Source organism: Carassius auratus, unplaced genomic scaffold (assembly GCF_003368295.1).
Source record: "Carassius auratus strain Wakin unplaced genomic scaffold, ASM336829v1 scaf_tig00032032, whole genome shotgun sequence".
In the NCBI taxonomy this organism is placed as follows: Eukaryota; Metazoa; Chordata; class Actinopteri; order Cypriniformes; family Cyprinidae; genus Carassius; species Carassius auratus.
In genome coordinates, this window is record NW_020525969.1 from 17518 (window position 1) to 44629 (window position 27112).

The following is a 27112-nucleotide window of genomic DNA, read 5'->3' on the forward strand; positions in this document are numbered from 1 at the left end:
ACATGAAACTCTAACATGTTATTTGCTGCTCTCTCCTCTTCTGCTCTCGGTTCAAGTCTGCAGCCTCAACCCAACTTAAACTGGTCCAATACGTCTGGAATGTTCCTTTACCATTCCGTCACGTTTTGGTTGACACTGCGGCCAGTAAGAATGCAGAAAGGTCATGGCATGGGAAGCGTAATTCAATTCAGTGGTGTGCAACTCGTTCCAAATCCCTCCATGGACATCAGCCGAGCTGTAAAGTCATCAAGTTCATTTCATTGACTTAATTGAAGGTTTAGGATGAAAAGATGCAGAGGATGATTTTTTATTTTTTTTTATTTCCCAGGACACAAACAAGGTGCTTTTCAGTAACTCATTTAAAAACCCATACATATGCACAAAATGCAATCGTTCTATGAACTGGTGCTTGAACACTGACTTGCTCTACTTTAGATTCTGGTTTTCGCTGCTTTTTGTGGTTATATAACTGTTTCCAGAAACTCTGGGCTATCGACACGAGGAGCAGCTTCCAAACGCCTCTGAGGGTAGCCTCAAAAACACATGATTTATGGCTGCGTTGTGATACTTGGGCAGAGCCAGCGCACATCTAAGGCCCTGTGCCACTTCAATTCACCCTCATAAAAGATATAAGAGCAAAAAACCAAATAACAAAATCAGAGCCATTGCCGAAACCACACCTCACCAGGACAACAGCAGAGAACCAGTCTGACTACAAGGAAAAAGGAGAAAATGTTTTATTCAATCTTAATAAAACTGAAATCAGTTAGAATTTATAGATAACCGAGCAGCTATATTTAAATTTAAAGGCAATAATGGTCAAAATAATAGTAGACAATCAATACTTTATTTATAAGAATTAAGAATTTATTCATAAGAGAACCACATGACAGAAGATTTATAATGAAAAGCAGGACAATAAATATAATGGGAAAGATTTTCCAACATTATGGCACAAAAAACTAAGCAATAGGGGATTTTTATTTTTTGGTCGTCCAGTCAGCTAATCTTTAAAACGCTAACATTTGTAAGCTTGTAACAATACCAGGCATTTGGAGTTCTAAACAGAATGACTCCAAATGGAATGACTTAGGAAGGAATGTCTTCAGGAAGGCTTTCAGTATATAGCAGTTGGAGCAGAGCGGGATTTTAATGGCGGATGAGCTTTAAAACTAGCGATAACATTTAGCCTTGAGATGCAAGGCCAAAATAAACTCAAAACACAAGGCGTATGGTGTAAAACAAAGAATCGTACTGCAAAACTAGAAAATTCTCTTTACAGTTCTCCGTACTTCATAAAAAACACTTTATAAAAGAAACTATAAAAGATCATTTTCACCATTGTTAAGATGGCAGATTTGAGATATCACCACTCACGATTGTTTACCCAAACACATGCGCTGGGAGGGAAGGGGTAACTGTGAGAAGCAAAAGGCATAGCAAAAGACTTGCTCTGTTGATATACATCATGTTAATACTGCTTTGACTAACAGCACAGCAGCGTTCTCTAGTAGTCGATGCCCTGGTCGTTGTAGTGCCCTCTGTACTCATCGTGGTATTCACCCTGGTACTCTTCCTCTTGATATTCTGCCTGATAGTCACTATCACTGATTTCGGAGCCATTCGTCCCGGTGCCTTGGCTTCCGTTGGCATGAATCATGGGCTCTGTAGGGGTTGCGCAATACTTGGGGTCGTAAACTTGCCGTCCCAAGCCGTACACGCTCATGCCCTTCTGAGAGGCTACCTTATTGGTTCCCATTTGCAATGAGATGGTGGAGTTGTCCACTGGTTGCAGAGCTGCCTTCTGGTCATAGATATCTCTCCTAGTTCCTGGGGCAGACATGCCAGCCTGGAGACAGACACATGGTAAATGTGTCATTTTTGATCATTTTTGTTTGATATATTGTTGATACATGTCTGCGTTTTGGTATACCTGGCTAGCTCCTTTGTTGGTGCCCATTTGCAGACTGATGGTGGTCTGGTCATAGGGTTTCTCTGTCTGTGTCTTGGGGTCGTAAAGATGTCTCCTAGTCCCATAGGCGGTCATACCAGCCTGGCTTGCGCATTTGTTGGTTCCCATCTGAAACAAAAGTCAGAAACACTTGGGTTAAAACACCCCTGTAGATGATTCACCTTGAATTTTCACCAAACAATCCGATCCTGCAGTCAACCTTTATCTTTATCTGCACTGATATTGATTGAGTCGCTGTTTTAATCTGTATTTTTAACCGAAATGTGGTACAGGTAGGTTCAAACCTCATAATGAACGATCCTTGAGTACCATTATGGTAAAAGGATCAACTGAATGACCAGTTCTAAATAATTAGGCGTCCTTTAAACCCACTCATGCAGAAACATTCAACAAGTTCCAGGAATAGTGTCTATAACCTGAAGTCCGATGACACACTGGCCAGCCTTCATCTTCTCTTCATCAAACTGTCTATGCTGCTTGTCTGCATATTTCACACCAATGTCAAAGTTTGTTTCCATGCCTTTGGTCTTTGCCTGTTGAAAAATAAATTAAACATTTTATAGTTGCAAAATCAATATTTCAATATTTTTTTTTTTTATGAAACCTATTTATATTTACTCAAGGAAACCATTTATTTTTTATATATTCAATGTAAGACACAGGTTGAGCAGAACTGAGAACGTACCATACTGGCCAGAGCGAGAAGTGTGGTCTGGACTTGCGTCATGTTCCCATTTTCAAAGAGGTCATTGGCTTCAAAGATGTCATTGGGCTTCAGCCCGTAGGCCAGAATGGCTTTGATGAAATTCCCAAGGTTCTCTAGCTGAGGGTACAATGGTAACAGTAAGGGTATGTTTCTCCATAACATCATTGGTTACCTCATTTTCAGATAAAAGAGTTAGTTTTGGTTGATGAGTCAAAGAGTGCATTAATGGGTCCATTTATTCTTACAGCATGTAAAGATTTCTGATACTAGAGCTTATATACACACTTAAGATGTTTCTGCAGTTGCTAACAGCATCTGCCTTTCTTAGTATTTGCCAACAATGTGATTTCGTATGCTGTATTGTAAGTCACTTTGAAAGGAAAGTGCTTCTTACTTCTCAAACGGGCTAATCTGGATGAAAACAAAGACCGTAGGAGATATTTACCTTATGCCAGTTTAACTGTGAATGGTTTATTTTCTTTATCGATCCAGGCTGAAGCTTGTTTATCAATCTGAAAAGAATAAAAACAATGAATGGTTTCAATTTATTTCTTTTTGCAAGCATCTTCAATGGGCACAATAGAGGTGTAAAGTAAGTAATTTCGATTCTACCAGCGTCACCCAATGGAATTGGCAAAATAATGATTGTTTTCATACTGGTCACCCAAACAGATAGTCTCAGCCCAAATGTATGCCATTGGTATGCCATTTCATTATGTCTGGCCAAGGCTTTAATAGTGCCACAAATAGTGGCACAAATAGTGTTTAGCTGGTCAGACAAGTGGTTTTTTCCATTCTGACCAACTGAAATGTTCCCAGAACTGACCAATAGACCAGCCTGTGAGAAAATCTAAGGCCAGCAAACTAGCTTAGGCTTGTTAAAACTGTTTTTTTGTTTCAAGCAGGGAAGCCTTGCCCGCATGGCCAATTCATGTTTATGTTTACCAACTTACTCGCACAGTATGACGCCATCCTTGAGCCCTTTCTGAAAGTTGTCTCCGATCGGCATTCCAGTCACCTCCTCGATCCAGAAACGAAGCTCTTCCTCCTTCTGTAGGTCATATTTCTGTGCGATCTGTGAGAAGAAACAACCCAATCAGTGAGTCAGCCAACACGCATCAGTCATTTATGAGTCAAACCGGCTCTGCAGGATCACAGATATGTGTCCTGGACAATCTTCCTTTAGATTCTACTGTAATGTGTCAGCATACATGCTTATCTAAACTTTTGTAATGTCAATACACTTTTTGCTTATCCTCACACAGAATATTTAACTAAAAAACTCACCAAAACAATAGTTTGAAACACTTAAAAGGTCCGTTTGAATTTTAAATGTTGGATAAGAGCTAATGGAAAATCATCAAATGGAGCCTAATTAAATTGGATTGCCTATAAAAACTCATTTCTGGCTTTGTTTGGCTTTCTCTTTTGTGAATAGAATGGCGTTCAAAGCATGTGAGGCAACACCGACGTGCGATTGTGCATAAAATTCCCACAAAGAGTCACAGCGAGAATCTATTCTGGCCGTTTCGCTCTTTCTCAGGACTTTTCTGACCGTAAATAGCACTGTTGACCAGCTGACATTGAATAATGTGCTCAGAGTGGACAAATACAGTATGACTAACAGCAGATCTTTACAAAATGCCAGAACGAAATGTCAATGTTAAGTCTGTTTATTGTGCAGTAGGTGATGAAGTAATTCTTAGTAAAGTGATTTGAGGCATCAAAGTAAGAGTTAGGTTATTCTAATCTCTAAAATCAAGTATGTGTAATAGTAGATGTCAAACATGCCTCACTGAGCACTTCTTATTAATACAGATTTGTTTTCTTCTTCATGAGTCCTAACTATTACTTTAGCTTCAAGTGTAAGCCTTCAAAAACAGTTTACATATTTTGGGGGGACATTCAAATAATTACATTTAAACACAGCATGTTTAAACTGATTTAAAGTAGCTAACAATACAAGTTCCAGGAAATGGCTTCTATCACTCCATTTCGAGTTCAGGATTCAGGGTCAGACTGTACAAAGACAAAGCTAAATGCGGCTATCATACAGATCATGAGAGAAAGGGACAAAGGGACCTACAGGAAAAAAGGGTGGGTAAGATATTCTCAGAATGAGGTGTTAAAGACAGAAAATGTCTCTCTTTCCCACCAAAACATGATAAAGGCTTTCCTCATGGCCTTCTGTCTGCTATCTCAAAACATATTTACAGCACAAACACAGTCTTAACCCTTCGAGTTTCCACAGAGATATCTAGCATTCAGAGTGTTTTGGTCTTGTTCCACGATAGCTCCATGTTTAGGAGTCACTGTGAAAAATATTTGATCAGCTAACATACAGGTGTGTGCTTTATTTGCACTACTGGTCAAAAGTAATGGGTCGGTACGTGTTTTTGTTTTGTTTTTGGTTTTTTAGGGGTATCTTAAGCACACTAAGGCTCCATTATTTGAGCAATCAGTAAAACAGTAATACTGTGAAATATTGCATGTAATAAAATGTTGTACTTGTACAGTAAGTTATGTGTTAACATGTAACTTATTCCTACAATGGTAAAGCAATTTTCACCATCACTACTTAACGTTTACAGTCTTCAGAGTCACACTATACTTCAGAAATCATTCAAATATGCTGATTTGCTGCTCAAGAAACATTTATTGTTATCATCAGTGTTGAATGATCTATAAAGAGTTCAAAATAAAAGCAATTATTTGAAGAAAAAAAAGTACATTATAAATGTTTTTTCATTCATTTTTGGTCCATTTAATGCATCCTCACTAAATAAAAGTATTAATTTCTTTCAAAAAATCTTACTGAACCCGATTATTATTCAACAAAATAACATTAATATCAAAAAGTAATTTTTAATGTTCAAATTAATTAAAAAAATAACTCCTTAGGGTATGAAAATACTATGGTATTCATAATATTATAATAATAATAATAATATTAAAATCATTTTCTATTCTATTTGTTTTCTTTTTATTTATTTGATAAAAATCCTTGCTACTGTACATGTACTTGCGTATAATTGCTCTTCAATTCTGACTGCTTCCATTGTACTCATTTGTAAGTCGCTTTGGATAAAAGCATAAAATCACTTTGGTGTCTTGGCAAATCTATTACCAACATAGTATCTGAGCTATGATGTCCACATACTTTATACAATTGTCTCATTTGTGCCTATTTTTATTCCTCCTAAGGGATTTGAAGATATAGCTCAGGGGCCCTATAAACTTCCATAGAAGGCCTTTCGGCAAGCTGAAGTTCAATCAGATATCCTCCCACACTGCAGCCCAGGAGTCAGAATGTGAGACCACTAGGAAAAAATGGTGTGTGGGGTGTTATGGCAGGTCCCTTGCGCAATTTGAGGTCAGCCGAGATGACTTTTCTCCTATAATGACAGACAAAAAGCTAAACCGTACACAGTCTCTCATCTTTGAAGAACTGCATGACTTTTGGCATGTTTCAAATAGTTCAAAAGAGCACTGGATGATTTCAGACGTAGTGGGAGACAAAGAAGGTTATATCTCTGATATAATGAGCCATTGACTGGGGTGATGTATATTAGACACGGATTGGAAAAAATCAAGACTGACAAAAGGGGAAAGAACAGAAGAACTCCACGGAGAAACTGAGCAAAGATTGGAGAACCATGTGTCTGTCTTGTCTTTCCTTCCAGTCCACTGGGAAACCAGCCAGTGGTAGAAAAAAAAGAGAGGAAAATGTGGAAAAGTGACCCCTTGATGGAGATGTTAGAAGCATTTGGGGAAGAAGAACATTCTGGAAGGTTGTGGGCTGATCCCGCTAGAGACCGACCTCTAGCTCTCCTCCCCCACTCATAATTCTGAGTGCTTACTGATGACAGCACAAAAGGCGAGCAAACATCAGACTAAAAAAAGGGCAGGGAGTGAAAGGACTCGCGATGCGACGCGATCAATTCGACAAACAGTCCCTGAGAGATCGATGTCAACAGTGGTGACAACGGAGGAGGGGAGGGGTGACCTTTTCACCTTGGGTAAAGACTAAAAAACACACAAATCAACGATCCTCAACACCAAAAAATCCCATTTGTTTACAAACTAAGCATCACTTCTCTATTAGCAAAATAATTAATTTTTCAGAAGTGTGCATAACTTACTGTGGCATCACAATAGTTAACTTAGCAAAAAACAAACTTGGTAAACGAGCAAATGTTCTGACTTTATTTTCTCTGACTAATACAGAGTATTGTGCTGAAATCAGGCATGCCTGTTTAATCGCATGCAAGCAACTAGTCCAGCCAGTATTAGGCAAAATTTAACCATGTGCTCTGGAAATACCCCAGCTACAATGAGGAGAGATTTGCCTGTGAAATCAGCTTGTTTTTCAGATTTGAAAAGGAACTTTTTAATTCACAAACTGACAGACATTTGTCCTAAAAAAAACATGTTAGCAAGGTTTACATTTCGAAAGTTGTGTAATATTTAGCAACTACATTGCTATGGCATTGCTAGATAAAAGCTAGGTTGTTCTAATGATTGCAATGTGATTTTAGGGTGTTCTGATTGGTTGCTAGGGCATTGCTAGGGCGTTTTGAGTGGCCAATTACTAGCTTCAGTCAAACAAGCCCATCCTCTCTACATTTTTTCCCCCTATTTCTGTATGCCATTTCGAGCGAAGGAACTACTCATCCCATAAACCACCGCGCCTCACTGAATTCGACTGAAGCCCACAGCCACGAACGAGCCTTTTTAGTGACTTCCAAAACTGACGACGGTCGCGCAAACTTTTTCCTCCAGTGAATTATATCTTATATAGTGAATGTGCAGTAATAGCAGTTCTTTCAGTATTAATCGTGTAAATAAATAGTGTTTTATATAGGTATTGTGTATTGATTTTTATATTTATCATTGTGTATTTTATAAATTGTGTGCGTGCTTGAAAGCGGTTAACGATAACGTCACCAATGGTGCAGTGCTTTGTACCTGACTGCAATCACCACTCAGTCATCAACACATGTCGTTGCCATTACACAAATGTTCAGTAAATGCACAAAAAGGTATGCCTAGGCTAAACATTGTTTTGACAGTCAGTGGCATCATAAAATAATTGATATGACTCGTATGAAGTCTACAGTAGTCTAGCTAAAGTGGATGATAATGCTAACTTACGTTACCAACCTCCCTGCAAAACTCACCAAAACTTTGTAGTTCTAGTCCCTCATGCTGGCCCTTACAAAACCCACAAGCTGACCCTCGGACACGCTACACTCAACTAATATTACATGACCCTATCTAAAGTGGTTTTCACACCTTTGAACACTTTTGTTTTCCTCCTTGAAAAAAGCCATCATGGCAGCCAAGGAGGTAATGATTGCACTGATAAGTCTACCGTGCAAAAACGCAACACAAGTTTAGTTTTTATTGATGCTATTCAGACTTCACGGACCTTCACGGGGTTTAACCAGACGGTTCCACGAGTTCCACCAATCAGAGGCATCACTGTGGGATTGTTCAGGATTGTGGGTAATGAAGTATTTATCCAAGACATCGTGAATAAAAGGCATTTATCTCAAAACAAGGTTAGTGCCCCATGAACTTTTGGCGTTTATATGAGCAGATACTATCGCTTAGTACAGCTGTAGCTGGTTTAAAGTCAACCATGTATGGTTACGTTTTTATGGCTTATACCCAAACTGTCAATGCAGAAATTGCATTGAATTTTTACTTCCAGCACCAGCTGTTGACGGGACTGTGATGCTCTATGCTGTGAATAGTCAGATGGTGCAGTCCTTTGTGATTGGTCCAGAGAAATAGAGATCGCTCTCTACAGCCCTGGATTGGTGTAGAGCCGTAACAAATTGAGATTCAAATTCCTGACGAATGGTTTCGGCGATTGCGAGCAGACTCTTTATTAGACAGATAATAACTTTAAAACTTTTAGTCAGCTTCACAACTTTGCTGATAGTTTATGTTCACATACAGCAACATGACACAGTGCATGAAAGGTAATAGTCAAAAATGCATAATAGCGACACTTTAAGAAAATGTGTGTAATATTCGGAACCACAATTATAGGTGATCGCTAGGTTGTTCTGAGTGGTTGCTAGGTGGCTACTTACTTGCTTTAGTCAAAAAAGCCCATCCTAACATTGTCGTTTATAATAAAATGTGAGTAATATATGGAACAACAATTCTAAGGTATTTGCTAGGGCGTTGCTAGGGTGTTCTGAGTGGTTGTTAGGTGGCTACATTTTTCATGTTTTTAACTTTTTTAAAATTGTGTGTAATATTTGTAACCACAATTCTAGGGCATTGTTAGGTGATTGTTAGGGTGCTTTGATTGGCTGCAAAGTAGATGCTATGGTGTTCAGAGTGGTTGCTAGATAACTCAAACATTCAAACTTGATTTTGTGAAGAAAATGCACATAATCTTTGGAACCACAGTTTTTCAGTATTTTTAGGTGGTTGCTAGGTAATAGCTAGGGAGTTCTGATTAGTCACTAAAGTTTTCCACCGAAGTATAAAAATATAATAATGATGACGATTGTTGACTTAATCACCACTCAAAACAACAATGACAGAATGACACATCTTTCACAAAGCTTTTAAATGCATAGTAGTGCAAGTAGTTCAGTTCACAGGCACATTTTGGACAAAAGGCTTTCAAACCTTCAATAGACATTGATAATCTTTTTAAATAAGTGTTTCAATAAGCCTAGTCTAAGTTTACACTGTTGAAAATCCTGCTGAACAATAGACCCAAAACAATAGCTTCAGGAAGACACGCTTTCCTGTTCCTCCTAAAATGGCAACACAGGGTTAACAACCATGGCCACACTTCACAGAGCCTTAACCAAACCTGGAAAATATTGCTGATCAGCACATTGCAGGGAATGTAACGGCCCCTCACTGGGCCGCCTGCCCATCAGCAGTCACAGTATGGCAGTAAAGTGTTTTTACGCCGAGGATCAACATGGAATGTGGTATTAGAGAGCGACAGATTAAAGCCCCAAGGTTAACCTGGTCAGGTTTTACCCAAAAACCACCGTGACCTCCTTGCTCTGACCTTCGTCCTGTCCCAGGACATGCTGTGGGCCCAGTACTGGCATATTTCCAAGACTGCAACACAGACATGCACGCTAAGATAGATGCAGAATGAGATGCGCATGAGAGCCAAGAATAAAATGAATTAATTCCAGTCTGAAAACGCGTTTCCCATGCCTGAAAGAATCAAGGTGTCTGTTGAACCACATCCAAACATCTCAGGGGGAATTCCTGCATGTCTAACTCCATATTCAAAGTTCTGACAATAGAAAATTTGTGGATGCAACATACAAGAGAAAGTATTTAACTACTAAACAGAGCTACCTAATCCTCAATGGCTTGCAAAAGCTCTCATCCAGGAATCCCTGTCCGTCTCTACCCACTGTCCGGGGAAAACAACATGGCAAAAACAACTGATATGATTAATATAATGCAACACGAATGGCCATTATAAAAATAGGTTGCTAATTGACATCTCTTCCATGTGTAAAAATAAACCAGTCTGAACAATATCTCCACTGTGCTGGACTGGAGCAGAGGATGATGCTTTGGCAACAAGACCATAATGAACGGACCCTTGTGTCTGCTATTACATAACCAGAGAGGGTCGTTAATTTGATTGGGAAAAGATCCTTTCCCATTATGTCATTTGTGAGTTTTATTTTAAGGAATAATTCTATTTGACAAGAGATTTGTTGACATTTACAGGCTGATGTACCGATGTTTCTAGATCTCACTGTAAGAGCTTTGACTTCCCACATTTCCAAAGGCAGAAAACAGCTCTCGGCTTTCAGCAGAGTAAGAGTGTTGATGAAACTCAAGGAACGAGACAAACAAGTCCTCGGAAAGCACATGACCTATAAAAAGTCTGAAATTAATACATTTAAGAATGTTCACATAGGTTACTACTGATTGAAAAGTAGGTATTTCTTGTATGAATATATTATTTTTGCTTCTAAAATTGTATTATTTATCCAGTCATTAATATCCCTGCACAATATAAAAAGTTTTATTTTCTATTTATATAAGACAAAAGACATATACACACACACTACAAGATTTCTCTTTTAAGTAAATGTTGTTCTTTTGAAGTTTCAGGCAATTAATTGTTGCCCAGCACTAAAATAATATTTAGCAATGATCATGTGACACTGATGACTGAAGTAATAGCTGCTGAAAATTCAGTTTTGCCATCAAAGGAAAAAGTAGATTTTAAAATACATTCAGAACAGTCATTTTAACTTAAAATATTTTAAATATTGCTGTTTTTACTGTAGTTTGGATCAAATATATACATTCTTGATGAGCATGAGAAAAATCTTCAGAGCTCTTACTGACCTCAAACTGTAAGCATGCAAAAAAGCAAACACTTTTCCCGCAATCTTTCAGTGTCCAGTAGGGTAAAATGGAAAATAAGTCATGGATAAAGAGAGGAAATGGTGTAATGGAACTGGTCCCTAGAACTACACTAGCAAGATCAAATTTGTAGTTTTAGCCACATGCTTTTCATTGTAAAAGCTTAAAGAACCTGTATGACGTTCTTTCTGCTGAGGGAAAAAAGTTAATTTGAACTCAATTTGAATGTCAAGCTCCAAAACAAAACAAGAAAGCATCATAAAACTATCATAGTTCATTAGAGACATTTGTGAATTAATTGTTCTTACGAGATGAATCGGTTCATCCAGTTTATCAAAACAAGTCTGATGAACCAAATTTGATTCAAATCACTAACTTAATGATCAGTTTACCACTCACCAGGGGAGAAAATGATCAGAGAATAACGACTAGTGTTTTGCATCTTTTATAAAGCTTGAATGCTCCAGCTTCTTTTCAACTGCAATAAGCAACCATTATTTCTCCCTTTGTATTACCAGAAGTCACACGTGTTTGAAACAACATGAGTAAATGAATCACATAATTTACATTTCAGGGTGAAATATTTATTGTATGGCATCTGGCTAAAAAAAGTTACATTCATTCATTGAGCTAAATATATCATTATTGCAATACACCCTTTGACAGATCAAAGCCAGTAGTTGAACTCTTCTGAATGAAGCAGGATTATACACATCACAGCTGTTCCGGCACTGTCGTCACTTTTTAGGAATGCTTAAAATTCCAAGATGAAATCCTTACTTCCGAAGGGGTTAGATGAAAGACACAGAAACCTACCAGGATTGTTCAGGCGTAAACAACGGTTTAATTTACCTAAGATTACTTGAATCAAAAATGATGATGTCATGCTTAAGACATCTGTTCTGTATGCATGTATGTTTGTGTGAGGGAGGTCTTTTTAAGTTGATTCATTGGTTTACGTATGTTATTGTATGCAACATCCTGTCTGATCATTTTGACTCATGATTTACTAATCACTAATACTTATCACTGCCAAATTATTAAAGATTAGACATGCTTCATAACGATTCCTTAAAATGACCCTCCTGCTCCTTATAAGAATATTTTATTTAATTAACATATTTATTCCAGAAGTAATAAGCTTTCCAGCCTATATGACAGTCATATTAAAATTAAGTCATCTCTAAACTCTGGACAATCAAAGATCTATTGAGGATTTGATTTAATTTATTATTTTTTTGTTGTTGTTTGTTCCTGATTACTCTAACACAACCATACGAAATCAGAAACGTATCTAGGGATGATAACTTGCAGTTAGAGCAATTTTCCATTTAATAAATTCAATACTAAACAAAAGACAACATAAATCATAATTAACTTTTTTTATTATTATTAGCTTTTTTTATTAATGTGCTTTTAATTCAAATTCACTTGAATTCAACCTCCAATTATAATTGCGTCGTGCCTATTAAAGTTTTCAAGTATTTAATAATATCACGTAGATAAAAAAAAAAAAAAAAACATTTAAACTAAACCATATCAATGCCAAACTAACATTTGTAGGGAATAATGCAAAATAAACTAGCCTACTTTTGAAAAGCACAGTAATATCCATAACTGTTTCTATAATGCAAACAAAAACTCAGAGATGTTCTATTCTAAACCACACATACTAAAAATGTAAGAATATTTAAAACAAAGAAATAAAGTTCAGTTTACCTTGTTTTTCACCTCCGCGGATAATCCGTAGGCTGGTCCCTTGTTAAACTGCGTCATGATTCACTTTTGTAATTTTTTTCTTAAAGTCACTGTACTGACCAACAGGGAACGAGAGAAGTAAAGTCCTAAAGCTGCAGTAAGATCACAGTAATTTACAGAAGATTCGGCGCTCCGCGTGCTTGAATAATCCGCGCTCAGTGAGTTTCTTCCACAACAGCGACTCGCGCAAAAACTTCTATCCTCTATCGAGAATTTGGGGTGGAGCTAAATGATGCGTCGCTAGAGCCAATCAGAAGCATCGATTCTGCATATTAAACAGCCTATTGTTTCTCTGGCACTACTTGGCGCCACTGCAGAAAGTAATAGATCACCTAGCACAACTATTATTCGAGTTTCACTTTACTGGAAAGCTGCTGCTTATCTCTGCAGTTATATGGAGTAATAATACTTTCTTTGTCTTCTTCGAGTCTTTATGTTTGCTAGTTTGATAACAGGATAAACGTTTCACGGTTAACTTTTGTCAATTTACAAACCTTATTGCTTAACAGATAAGAATGCAGTAGGCTACATACAAATAATATATTAAAACGAAACTAAATTCTATACTTTAAGAATTATCTGAAACAAATATTATTAATAATAAGCACTGATTAACTTAAAAAAAGAAATTGAATTAAATAAATGACATTTTTACAAAATTTCTGAGTGTGCATTAATGATTTGTTAAACATTAAATAATTTAATAATATTTGTTTGTCGGAAAGGAGCAACACATCCTGGGGGATACAAACATTAAAATCACATATAAGAATCAAGTTTTGAAAAAAAAAAAAAAATCATGTTTTTGTATTATTTGAGTCCCAATAAGATGAAAAATAGCATTAAATAAATTTTCTGATGTCTCTTTATGGGTTTGCCCTTTTTGAGGTTAAAGTGGTCCAAATTAAGTCCTTAGCAATGCATATTAGTAAACAAAAATTAAGTTGTGATATATTTACAGTACAAAATTTATAAAATATCTACATGGAACATGATCTTTGCTTAACACCCTAATGACTTTTTGCATAAAAGAATCATCAATTATTTTGACCCATACAATGTGTTGTTGGCTATTGATACAAATATAACCACGCAACTTGTGATCGCTTTTGTGGTCCAGGGTCACATATAGCATGCAGGGCAATAAAAAAAATGAAGCTTCCAGATTACATGAAGAATAGAAAATGGAATAAGACTCCAGCCTTACTGCGGTAATACTAACTATGGTAAAATACCAGTAACCACAATTTATCAACAGAAATCAAACCATGTCTATCATAAAACACACCAAGTGTATGCATCCAATTTCTGTGTTGCCATTTTTTGTATTTTCAAGTAGCTTTAAATGAGCAGTTGATGCTTTGAGCTTGAAGTACTGGGTGGAGCTATGATGTCAGGGTTATTTTTGTCTGAAAGGTTGAAGAGAAAACAACATGAGGAAAAACAACTATCATGGAGGTGGTTTTCTGAGGAGATCAGTATCTCTCACTGTCACTCGACCTGTGCAGTGTCAACAAGGAAGACATTTTCTCTAAGGTTGATTGCGTTTCGTGGATATTTCTAGTACATAAGTATAAACAAAATGCCAGAATGTTGTGTGATTTATCTGAAATAAACATATTGATGATATTGGTGATGTATCACCCAGTGAAAAATGAATGGGTGAGGTGTTTCCTGATAACTCTTATGCTGAATTACTCTTGCCGTTGGTGTTTGGTGCCTGTACCTCCTCCCAAAAAGTTCCATAAATGGTCAGATTTTGGCTTTACAAGATGTTAATTGATAGACTGGAGTGGCGTGGATTACTTGTGGATTACTGTGATGTTTTTCTCAGCTGTTTGGACTCTCATTCTGACGGCACCCATTCACTGCATTCATTGTTGGTGAGCAAGTGATGTAATGCTACATTTCTCCAAATCTACTCCAATGAAGAAACAAACTCATCTAAAACTTGGAAGGCCTGAGAGCGAGTACATTTTCAGCAAATTGGCATTTTTGGGTGAACTGGTTCTTTAAAAATCGATTTCATTGTGGATAAAATAGATGGTATTTTTATTTCTGCAATGCTACGGTTATCATCTATGCTCATAATAACCGAATTCCACATGACATCACATACCTTTCAGACATGTCTGATGGGATCATCCATTTGCAGCTGTTCAGAAACATCACAGTCGCAGAACCTTATGCTGAGAAGTAAATGACTAAGTTACCTGTATGAACTTGTTATGCAAGACAAAAGAAACCACCAGGTTACGCTCTACCTCATGCTGCAGGAATCAGAGTGCCGTCTCATCTCTAAAAACAAGAAGAACAGGATATTATAGACACATAAAATAAACACTACAGCTAAGAATTGCAGCTTTTTCATCTGTTTATAGTCTCTCTTTCACACCATTTCCTCTAGAATCACATACCAGCACAGGAAGACAATGAAGTACCACTGAAATGCGTAGTGAGCTGGAAAATATTTCACAACAACACTAAGAAAAAATGCATTCACATTTAAGAATGAGGAATCACAATCTAGATTTAAGACAAGTCTTTTATTTATCTGAATGACAGTTATAACCTTGAAAAGGACAAACCTTTGATCAAAAGCCAAATACTGTTTTCCATGAAGTGGTGCATGAAGAAAACACTGAAACTATAAGTGCTAATAGAAGCACCTGCATGTGTAAAAACTTCTCTTGGTTTAGTTTTGTTGACTTCAAAGGCGTAAAAGGTAAAACAGGACATCTCATCAGCCTATCATGTGTGTTTGGCTTAAAAAAACAAAACTCAGAGATAGTTGTCATAGTTGTGTATTCAGCACCTCAGTAACGGCATAGGAATGAATTCACCTTGAAGAACAGCATCAAAATGTAATGTAATTCTCAATACAAAAGTGAAAAAGTCGACAGAAAGGGATCACACCAGTCTCCCTAAGTAGATGGCCTTTGGGTATTTGTCTTTTAGTGGTGCCCACTGCACAAAAAAGTAGTCAGAAAAGTAGTAGAGGATCTTTCCGGATAGAGACAGCGTCTCCACACGACAGATGCTCTCCACATAGACGATCAAGACTCTTTTTAGGCCCAGGATGCCCAGGAGCAACCCAGCAGCACACAGTGGGACACACGTTCCTGGACCGTTACACAGCACCTGAAACACAAACAAACACACAATAAAATAAAAGAAATGATAAAAATTTATAATAGGAAAAAAATACAAATTATATGTACATAAAAACGTAATATGGTTATATATAAAGTTTTTTCTCATTAAACATAACACTTAAAATCATTACTCAAATATAAGTTTGAAAGTAATTAATACTTGTATTCAGAAAGGATGCATTAAACACAAATTAATACAAGAATTCTAATAGTTACTGATAATAATAATAATAATGTTTCTAATAAAGCAGTTAATCAGTTTATTAGAATGATTTCTAAAGGATCATGTGACTCTGAAGAATGGAGTAATGATGCTAAAAAAAATCAGCTTTGTGTTACAGGAATAAATTATATTTTACAATATACTCAAATAGAAACAGGTACTAGAAATTATTTTATTAACTGTAATAATATTTTAAAAAATTACCATTTTTATGGCATTTTTGATAAGGCATGGTGAGCTTAAAACACTTCTTACAAAAATAGCTTCAAAATCTATAAAGATTTTAAGAGAAAAACAAATAAAAAAATATGATTTTAAGAATTAAAAATCCATGATTAGTCAACATGCAACATGTTATTTTTAAATAAGTTCACTCTCTGAGACAACCACGTGAGGTAAACTTGTGGACACACACAATTTTCTGTAAAGCTACTTTCAGACAATGAAAAGTGCTATACAAATGAAAAATGAATGGATTTGACTTAAATAGGCTAAGACACAACATCAGAAAGACGCCAGGATAAAGTCCTCTGAGTTGGAGAAATATGAGCTTTCTGGTTCAAAACCGGAGACAGCGAGCGGCACAGGAAGGCGGTCAGACTTCGGTGGAGATGAGCCATGGGGTCTGGAGAAATCATCTTACACCGACTGCTCAGACACATTAACACTGGAAAAATCCAGCCTCTGTCTGCTCAGAGCTGAAACCGATACGCGGCAGGAACCGAAGACAACGACCCAAGTGAGAACATCAGAGGTGAGGGACGTTTCCACCCACAAACGCTTCAATTCATTTCTGTCTGCTTCAAGGCCCACCGGTGCTCAGATTGAGTTTATTGCCAGTTTCCAAGCAGTCTAAAACACTCCATTTCCCATCCTGCACCTGGAGGCAGATGAGCGATGGGGATGGGCAGGGACAGACCACCAGGTGGGCAATCCATCTCGGCCTGTATTTACATTTCACACACACCTGCGAGTTCACTTGGGGGAATGAGATTACTGTCACCCAACAGAGAGACGCTGACTTCAGCTCTGAAGACTGCTGGACTGTGTACAGAGATTGGGGAGCGTTTGCTATGGGCACAGGCCAAGCTGTCAGAGCGCTATTTGAGTCTGTCATCAGAGTGGTGCAAATTTAAATAGCCATTATGTGAAACTTCAACACGACATAAATCAAGTGTCAGAAAAACACAATTTCAGGGCTGTCAGATCAGCGGGGCACTGAATGCGCATCAAAAAAAAAACAACAAAAAAAAACAGCTTGTTTTTCACAAGTCTCTCTCTTTTTGTGTGTTAAGGAGAAGAAAGACTGAAAGTGAAAGCTGTATATAAGGCACACTCTTTTTAGGCTCTTCTGCATTTTCTCAAAAGAAAAAAAACATTTGCCATTAGTAATCGTACAACAGCTAAAAACTGCTCCACCAACCTTGACTTCTTAAAAAAAAAAATTTGAATGTATATCTGAGCAAACATTGCAATAGCTATATCAAAAGTGCAATCCATATATATATTAAATTAAAGAGCCTGGCCATTATTAAAAGTGTTGAAGTGACTTTCAATCATGTCAACAACTAGAAGCACTAATGCAACCCATTCTACTGCACCGTAAAACACTTTTTTTGGTGCAGTAGTTGTGAGTTATACAAGGAAAGTGAAATTCTCATCAATAGCTGTTGATGGCCAGTGCATGTTAAACTGCGGCTTATCTAAAGCCAGTGGGGATTATACACTAATGCTGAAACATTTTCATAAATCAAAGGTCTCATGGAGTCATTGTTCCTCTGTGAGACATGTTCATATAACAGCTGCACAGACAAGTGCTGAGAAGTAATTAGAAATGAGGTCATTGAGGTGGGGCCACTTTATTACTCCACATCACACAGAGTACCTCCAGGTGAGATTAAACTGTTACCAGGTTTTGTTACTTCTCAGGCGGCTTCAGATGAGTCAGCACAGACCAGACTGCAGGTGACATGGCTAAATGACAGACGAGTTCATTCTGAGGCCGTCTATACAGTATCTTAAGAGTAGCATAACAAAATAAATGCCCATAGAGGACCATTATTTTACTTGTCTGTGTTACTGCATTAATGGCAGCATCCTATTTTATCCTTTTTTTTTTTAAATAGTTTGTATATTGGAATGTGTGATTAGGATTATGCACTGATTTAGATTTGGGGATATAGTATGTATAATGTACGTACATATTACGTGGGTGATTTTATATATATATATATATATATATATATATATATATATATATATATATATATATATATATATATATATATATATATATATAATAGCATAATATGTATAGACATACTTGCATTTGTAAAACAATAAAATAAAATAGAAAATAATAGAAAACTAAATTTAAATAAAAAATTATGTATCACATTATATATACTTAGGGGAGTTAAAATAAATAATACATAATTATATATATATATATATATATATATATATATATATATATATATATATATATATATATATATATATATATATATATATTAGATAATTTAATAGTAAAATAATAAATACATATTAAAACATACAAGTATATATGTATGATTGGTGTTTAATTTCCGATTCATTTATTGTAATTCTTTTAAATTATTTAAAGGAAGAAGTTGTATAAAACATTGAGTTCTTTAACAATCTATCATGGCTTTTTTTTTACGTTATTGCTTATATTATATAATGTGACATTAGATTTGTGATTAGGACTACACACACTAACTGCTTGTTTATGAACATAATGCATATCCTGACATATTCTAACATGCAGTTCTTGTTTTATGATCTATCCATCACTAATTATCATAAACATACGGATGAACATTAAATAAATAAAACATACAGTGCTCTGTCTGCTGCATTTCCAAATAAGGCTAAGAAGAAACATATGGATGGAGATGCAGTCAAATAAAAAACTGAGGATCAGGGAGGAGTCTGTGTGGAATGTGAGGGGATGTCCAATCGCACATCGTCCAGACCCTGTTATTTGTTATTGTTAATCGTACAAACCTCCTCCCCCTCTCACAAAATCTATGGAGCTCTTGTTTTCCCGTATTTTTGCATCACAACTGGAATCACATAAGAAACTAAATGCATTTCCCTGACAATCTGATTGCATAAGGTAGATTTCTGTTTAGATTTATTTGATCAAGAAACCGAAAAACTAAGTAAGCACTAATTCAAGTCTAAACTCGTCAATGGAAGTCTAAGAGATAGATAGATAGATCAAAAGTGAAAACAAAAGTCCCACCTCTCCATTAAAATAGCCAGTCATCTTTTCGATATTGCTTTTTTTGATTGCTCAAAAATATTCTTGCTCAAACCTAAAAAAAAATTACCATTTTACATTTAATTTGTAGCAAAGAAGCTAAAAATATATATAAAAAAAACAGTGTAATCAGTTCTATTGCTAATTTAAAATAAATCATTAAAACAATCTGATAAACAGTTTTTTAGATGCAGTCTTAGTAAAAAAATAAGCTGTTGTTATTATGCAACTATATTACGTTTTAAACTAATTCAGGCTTTTGCCACGTCATGCCAAATCTGATAAGTAAACAAACAAACGCAAATATTTATTAAAGTCACACAGATGTACACACTTGAGTCTAGACTGACGTATTAACATAAGCTGTAAATAGTGAACAGTAGTATTCACTATTAACTGTTCCTCGCGGCATGCAGAACCAGGCCCAGACACTTGGCTTGTGTTGACACATCTGGAGCTCATGAGGACCCGTGACGCACTTATTTCCTTTTATGGCTATAAGAGGACTGATTCCACCTCCTCTTCACCTCCGGATTTCAGACCTGACCCCCCACTTCCCCCATTGCACTCTGGTATGTGGACGAACGGGCCCCAGCTCTCACTGACATGCTCAAGTTTGGTTAAAACAAACAGCTGACATTTGAGTCATGCTGAAGGACGATCTCTCACCGCGCAGACACAATAGGGGTGCCGGACCCCCTAAAGAAGATCTTAGACAACGTCTGCTGGACTAAAAAGGAAATCCTGCTGTCAGAGTGGGCCAGATCAAAGGCCACCTGGTACTTATATTGTAATTTCACATTCCAAATAAACAACAAAACTTAAAAAAATTATGATTTAAACATACATATATATATATATATATATATATATATATATATGCAGGTCAATCTCTCTCACACACACATACACACACACAAAACATATATTTTATATATCTTTGAGGTGGCATTTAGCAGATATTGCATTTATTTATATATATATATATATATATATATATATATATATATATATACATACATATATATATATATATATATATATATACATATATATAGTAGATTTTTTTATTATTATTATTTAAATTATAATTACTGTTGATAATAACAGAAAGGGTGATTATATAGTATATAATCAATAACGAGAAATGAGCTAAGAGTAAAGAATAAGTAAAAAAAAAAGTTCTTGATAATTGATATAAACTGAAAATTTAAACTAAAATTTAAATAAAATATAAATATTAGATGAAAACATGAAAATTAGAAATGTGGCATTAAATGTAATTATTAAAATTGTATGTAAATATATAGTTATACATTAAATATATATATATATATATATATATATATATATATAAAATAGTATACATACATACATACACACACACACACACACACACACCGAACACATACAATATAAACACAATGTACACAATATATTTTTTTTTTCATAATAAAAGACTAAATATATGATCATAGAAATTCATATACAATTGAATTTAAATAAATAAAGCATATATATTTTTCTTGTTTTTGTTTTGCTTTCAGGGTCAAATATGACATTACTTTACGAGAATAATTAAGTTTATCTAAACTCTATTACCATGAAACTAACGTGACAACAGACACAAGTTTGTACAAATCTTTCCCATTAAATAAACTCGGCTGACTGGAAAACTGGGAAATGACGTCGGCATGAGATTAAGAGAATACTATAGCGTGGTCGCCTGTGAGAGATTAGACTGGTTTATTCTGACCTTTGAGCTCTACGGCTCGAGCACTGCAGCGCCGGCCGCTTAGTCATGCTCCGCCTCCTCTCGGCCAGTCGCCACAGCAACACAGAAACCCGATGCTGCTTGGCCCCGCCCCCAGGGGAAAGGAGTCAAGCAGCCGGGTCGAGGAGCCAGTCAGGTCTCGCCACATCCTGAGAACAAGACCCCTCGGCTGCTCCGCTCACAACCCTTCATTACACAACCACAGGAGGAGGAGGAGAGAGAAAGAGGCCCTGGATTACAGACCATTCCTGAAAAAGGGCTTAAAGGCTGCCCATCCCTCTCTCTCTTTTCCTAAATCAACCCCCTACCTCACTCCTTTATCGGTCTTTGAGAGTTTTCCCAGCAACTCTCTCACTCTCTCTGTTTCTTGCTGAAGACAAGCAGAGAATCAGCAGGACTAGTGTTTGTTTATCCAGCAGATAGTCTTCCAGTAGTAATGCGATAGTCTTATCATCTGCTGAAGGAAAAAAAACATCTTCATCTCCTGCTTAAACATTCCCGGTGCTGCTGCGGGACATGCACAACAACAACTGCTTTTGTGTTAAAGAAGGGTTTAGTTCACACAAAATGACCATTCTGTCAGCATTTACCAAACCTGTATGACTTTCAAAAAAAAAAAAACTATTTTGAAAGTCAGTGGGGTCCAAAAACATTTTCGATACTTGACATAAATGTCAACTGAAGAAAAATGAACCACAAAAAAGGAAAATAGGTCAGTCCGTGTCAACTTGTCTCAAATGTTTGATTTTGCAAATATCATAATAAGAAAGACAAACATGTAAAATGATGAAAGACAAAATATTAAAGATATTATACAATATTTAAAAATATTAAATGTCATTGATGTATTGACTGAGTAACTTGTAGAGGGGATTCAGAGCCAAATTACAGGGGGTTAAAATGACTTCAGAAGGAGGGCAGCATCATTATGTTATTTTTACACAGAGATTGGTAGGTGTGTTAGAAAATCTGTTGCCTTCAGCAATCTTTGTTGCATCTGTGTGCAAAAGGTGACCATTCAAAAATGGAGAAAGGGCAACAAGTTTGCAAGCCTATAACTCAAGAAGTATTAAATATATTTCTATGCCCTTTTAGATTCTCAGTCTTAACACACTTTCCTTTTGGCATCTTCATTTTTAAGGCCCTGTATGGTTCAGTTCCAGAGATACTGGACTTTCAATATGGCTTCAAGGGTAAATTGTTAAATTATACAGATTTCCTTTGGTCAAAAACCAAATATGAGTCACTCTGCATAAAAATGATTCTTCTTTTCTTTTAAAGAGCAATGTCTAAAGAACAACTAATGTTGAAACTAGAACTGTATTTCATTTCCTTCTGTCAAAAAAACAACTACACTGAACATACCTGTCGGAGTGCATTCATTTCCAAACTTTGCGTGCCTATAACTCAAGTAGAGTTTAAGATATCACAATAGATTAAATTCTAGTCCTTAATTAACTTTTCTTTTTGAATCTTCATTTTCCTTTAAGGCCCAATAGCATTCAGTCTTAGAGAAATGGTGACCTCACTGAGACTCCATATTCAGACTGTTGAATATAACTAATATTTAGTGGTCAAAAACCAAATGTGGGATCACATTGACTGCACCATTTTAGGTTTTCAATGACATGAGGATGAGGCAATGGTGACCGAATGTTAATTTTTGGGTGAACTTGGTTCAGCCCGGTTTAATTAGCATTTCACACGTCTTTGAATGTGTTAATTTCAGCATAACATTCTCTCATGCACTTATTAATCAAGCCTGCACAGAATCTGTGCCTGCAGATCTGAAAGGCCCATCATTACCCTGTTTTAAAGTCAAAATGCAATTGAAGCCAACTTTACTTCTAAAATGTGACATATTTCAAAGTGCAACTTTAATATTCAATGATCATAAGGTAGGAAAGGATTTGATTTGATATAACAGGAGTCTAGTGGTCTCTGTGTTGAGCAGTTGAAAAATGAGGGCAGATAAAAAAGGAGTTAATTCAGAAGAATGAAACATTACAAAACAAACATTTGGCTTCCTTGGCATAACATGCACTGATGGATCACTCACAAAACCAGAAACACGCAATACGAACGTACTGTAAACAGAGTCTGTTCACATTTCATGCAGACATTTTTGGCTAATCCGGTAATGTTTTCAGCTACCAATAAGTTTGCATTAAACGCATTCTACCATATTTAAATCCATTCCAAAGAATTTTCCTCCACAGTTAGTATAGAAATGAGAAAAAGTATGTGTGCTGACTTAAAAACACTAACACCATAACTACATTTCTCGGGCTGAACCTTAAGCAAAACTACTGAATTTGGACTAGATTTTGCAGATGATCTGAACTATAAATAATAGAGGGTGGAGATATTTATAAAAAGCTATGTTTTCCAAAACAGTGCACAGGATGTTTGAATTCTAAGGTTATGGACTGAGCAAAAGACGCCACAGCTTTAATCTGAAGGACTGATGTGGCTACAAATATTCACTTTAGAAATGTATTAAAGAAGGATTAACAATGCAGCACATTCATAATACAATATAATACATGTACATGTCACTTGAGCCGGATAATTGCACTATTGTAGAGCTGCCTAGAGCTTAAATTAACTTGTTTCATAATTGATCAACTTTGCAATATTGACATAGTTACTGAAATGGAAATAACTGATCTAAATAATAACACTACGGTCTTCATTGTATTGAATTGCAAACTGTATTAAAGTGATAGAAAAATAAATTACACTCGTCCACTTAACATTTTCGAATTCGAGAATGCAAACTAATATTAATCACATCCACGTATTTTGTTATTATGCCCTTAGGAATAATCTCATAAATATGTTATGAATGTGCTATTTTTGGGGGGGCGTTACACAAACGTCCTGCAGAAGAAAATAAATTAATACTTAATAGGACACGATGGTGGGATGAATGAGAGGAGAGAAAGCCCACCATATCCGGCTGAAGCCTGAAGACCAGCGGGACAGAGGACATCAGAGCGCTGAGGGAACTCAAAACAGAGGAACTCCACGACTGACGCACCTCCCGACTGCGAGGGATCCGGAGAATGGTGAACTGTGATTAGAAAAAAAAAGAGGAAAACATAAGGGGGGGGGGGGGGGACATATGCAGAAGAACCTAATTAAATGAGGGTATATGGCTGACTTGATTATCTATTTATCGTTTCAAATCCACAGTCATCTGAAAATGCTTGAAAGAAACAGAGGATCTGCTGCCATCTGCTGGTCAAAACATGTCAAAACACAAACTAACACTTCCCACAATTAGTTTCACAGAAGAAAGGAAATCAAATGGGTTTGGGATGAGGACAGAATGGTTATTAATTGGTCAATAAATCCCTAAGTGGTGTACACAGAAATTTAGGATAGACCAATCAACCTGCGATGGTAAACCGCTTTTCTCCCGCTCCGCTTCAAATGTTCGGATCTTCTCTTCGCTCATTTTATCGGTGTCTGCGATCACATAGTGTCGAGGGTTATACGACTGAGATAAACTCCCCATCAGACGGACGATTTCTGTTGTGTGTCCTCCTGGGTGAAACAGAAAAGAAAGATTTATAATAATGATAATAACTATTATTATTATTATTATTATTATTATTATTATTACTACTACTAACTAGAAATATTTAAAATATAATTAATTTACTTAATATTATTTTAATTACTGATAATTCAACATTTTTAAATTGCTAGTTGGCAAATAAAATGGATATGACCTTTATAAATCAACCTTTTATCAAAACTAAACAACAATGAAAACTAATATTTTAAAAAATGATATTTTAAATGACTCATAAATACAATAATAAAACAATTAGTTTAAATGTGTTTAAATGATTATTATTATGTAAAAACAAGAATATATTTTAAATTACTAATCAATTAATCAAAACAATGTGTGTGTGTCTGTGTGTGTGTGTGTGTATATATATATATATATAGAGAGAGAGAGAGAGAGAGAGAGAGAGAGAGAGAGAGAGAGAGAGAGAGAGAGATTATTTCGTGTGTGTATATGTATATATAAGTGGTTTAAATTATTATTATAAATGATTGTATGATTAAATGGAATATTACAATGATTAAATTATAAACTATTATGAATGAATGAATGAATGAAAGCAAAAGCAAAACACAGACAGTTTGCATTTCTAAAAACGAAAGGATATCTATTTTTACATGTTATGGTTGGTGACGATTTCCTTCTGCAATTATAAATCACATTATGGTTTGTTTTACATTCAAAATAAATAAATAAATACAAGAGACTAATTCTTACCTGATCCTGCCACCACCAGGACTGACACAGAGCCCTTCTGCCCGGGTTTATATTCAGAACCATGTCGCAAAATCCCAAATAATCGTAAAATGATGACTGTTAATAACACTAGACTCACCACCACAACATACAGCAACGCCATCAGTTACCAAACTAAACTCTATCAGGGATTCTAACAACCGAGGCTCAAGATGTTAGTATGCTCATGTCTGTCAAAAACGAACGTACATTTATCATTTAAACTACTGTATAAACTAAACCTGGAGAAGTGCTGTATTTTTGGAGAATGGATGGAATGATCATTACACGTACAGCCGCTACGGAAAGTCATAAAGGACAAACTTTATATCACACTTTTACTCAGGAGTTTAAAAACAGTGACATCTACTGGCAGCTCTTAAAAGCGAACATAATCAGAACGTGGTTTTTAATGTTTTTTGATGTTAATGCCTTATAATAAATAAATAAATATATATATATATATATATATATATATATATATATATATATGGAGCTTAATCATTTTTTGTTTTTTAGTAAAATTTTAACAGTAAACAGCTATGAAACACATAAAAGTTACAAATCTACATAATTAAATTTAAATATAACTAATAAAATGTTTACATTTAACCTGGTACATAATAAAAAATTGCCTCGAACTAAACACATTTGTGCGATAAGACTTTTCAGTCAAAAATGGTTTCCACTATCCATATCTATGGGATATAAAATGCTTGAAACACATTTTAATAATGTTAAATAACAATTTAGCTTTAAAATCATTGATTTAGTAAATATAACGCCTATAATTAATGTGACTAAACTGAACTGATATCCCACGATGTGAATTTGAACGGCATTTCCTGAATTCAGAACCAAATGTAAACAACACGCAGCATGGAATCTTTCCGGTGTATTTATTTAAAGTTCTCCTATACTCTATGGGAAATTCTTGTGTTTGTTGTCTCATGCAAATGGTCCTCAGTTGTTTTGTCTGTGGTGATCCGGTGCAGTGCTGCTCTTGTACACTTAACTTTTCCACTTGAGTGTCTTGTAAACTGGCAGACAGACACTGAATATGATTTAAACTCATTGTCACAAGCTCATTTGCTATAAATATTTGTCTGATTGCTTCCAGCCGAGTTAGCGGCCTATTCTGCCACCTCTGATTGCAACATTTCTTGATGTGTTCGTCATAATGAGTTTATATTATGTAATAGTAATGGCTTTTCAGGGCATTACTATAATCAGATGAGACACAAAAACCTTTCACAACAGCTCACACTCAGACCACCCGCAGCTGCGACTGCATTCATACAGAGAAAACTGTCAGTTAACATCTGACATTGTGTTCAACGGCTGCTTTCAAGATGTTAAGATCTCCCATTTTTTCAGTTTCTTCAAGTTTACGTGGTTTGTGCTGGTTTGATGGGCTGTGGCTCAGAGGAAGAGGATGGATAATTTCCGGAACAGGGCCAGGAAACATTATATTAGCGTTTCCTGGATATAAATAAACTCTCACACCTCTTATGCATTCCTTTACGTAAGCC

General features: G+C 35.9%; 2 protein-coding genes across 2 annotated transcripts; both read right to left on the minus strand.

Annotated features, from left to right (window-relative positions):
- Positions 1–720: 720 nt before the first annotated feature.
- Positions 721–13013, minus strand: LOC113080792 (calponin-3-like). Its single transcript, XM_026252845.1, has 7 exons — positions 12783–13013; positions 3632–3753; positions 3124–3190; positions 2658–2795; positions 2389–2505; positions 1934–2080; positions 721–1849 (listed from the first exon to the last, which is right to left on the minus strand). The coding sequence occupies exons 1-7, from the start codon at positions 12837–12839 to the stop codon at positions 1508–1510; spliced, it is 990 nt and encodes a 329-aa protein (XP_026108630.1). The 5' UTR covers positions 12840–13013; the 3' UTR covers positions 721–1507.
- A 2335-nt stretch (positions 13014–15348) lies between these two features.
- LOC113080791 (UDP-N-acetylglucosamine transferase subunit ALG14 homolog) lies at positions 15349–25883 on the minus strand. The gene is made up of 4 exons (XM_026252844.1): positions 25563–25883; positions 24663–24814; positions 24216–24338; positions 15349–15962 (listed from the first exon to the last, which is right to left on the minus strand). Exons 1-4 carry the CDS (start codon positions 25702–25704, stop codon positions 15732–15734), a joined length of 648 nt encoding a protein of 215 aa, XP_026108629.1. The 5' UTR covers positions 25705–25883; the 3' UTR covers positions 15349–15731.
- Positions 25884–27112: the final 1229 nt, after the last annotated feature.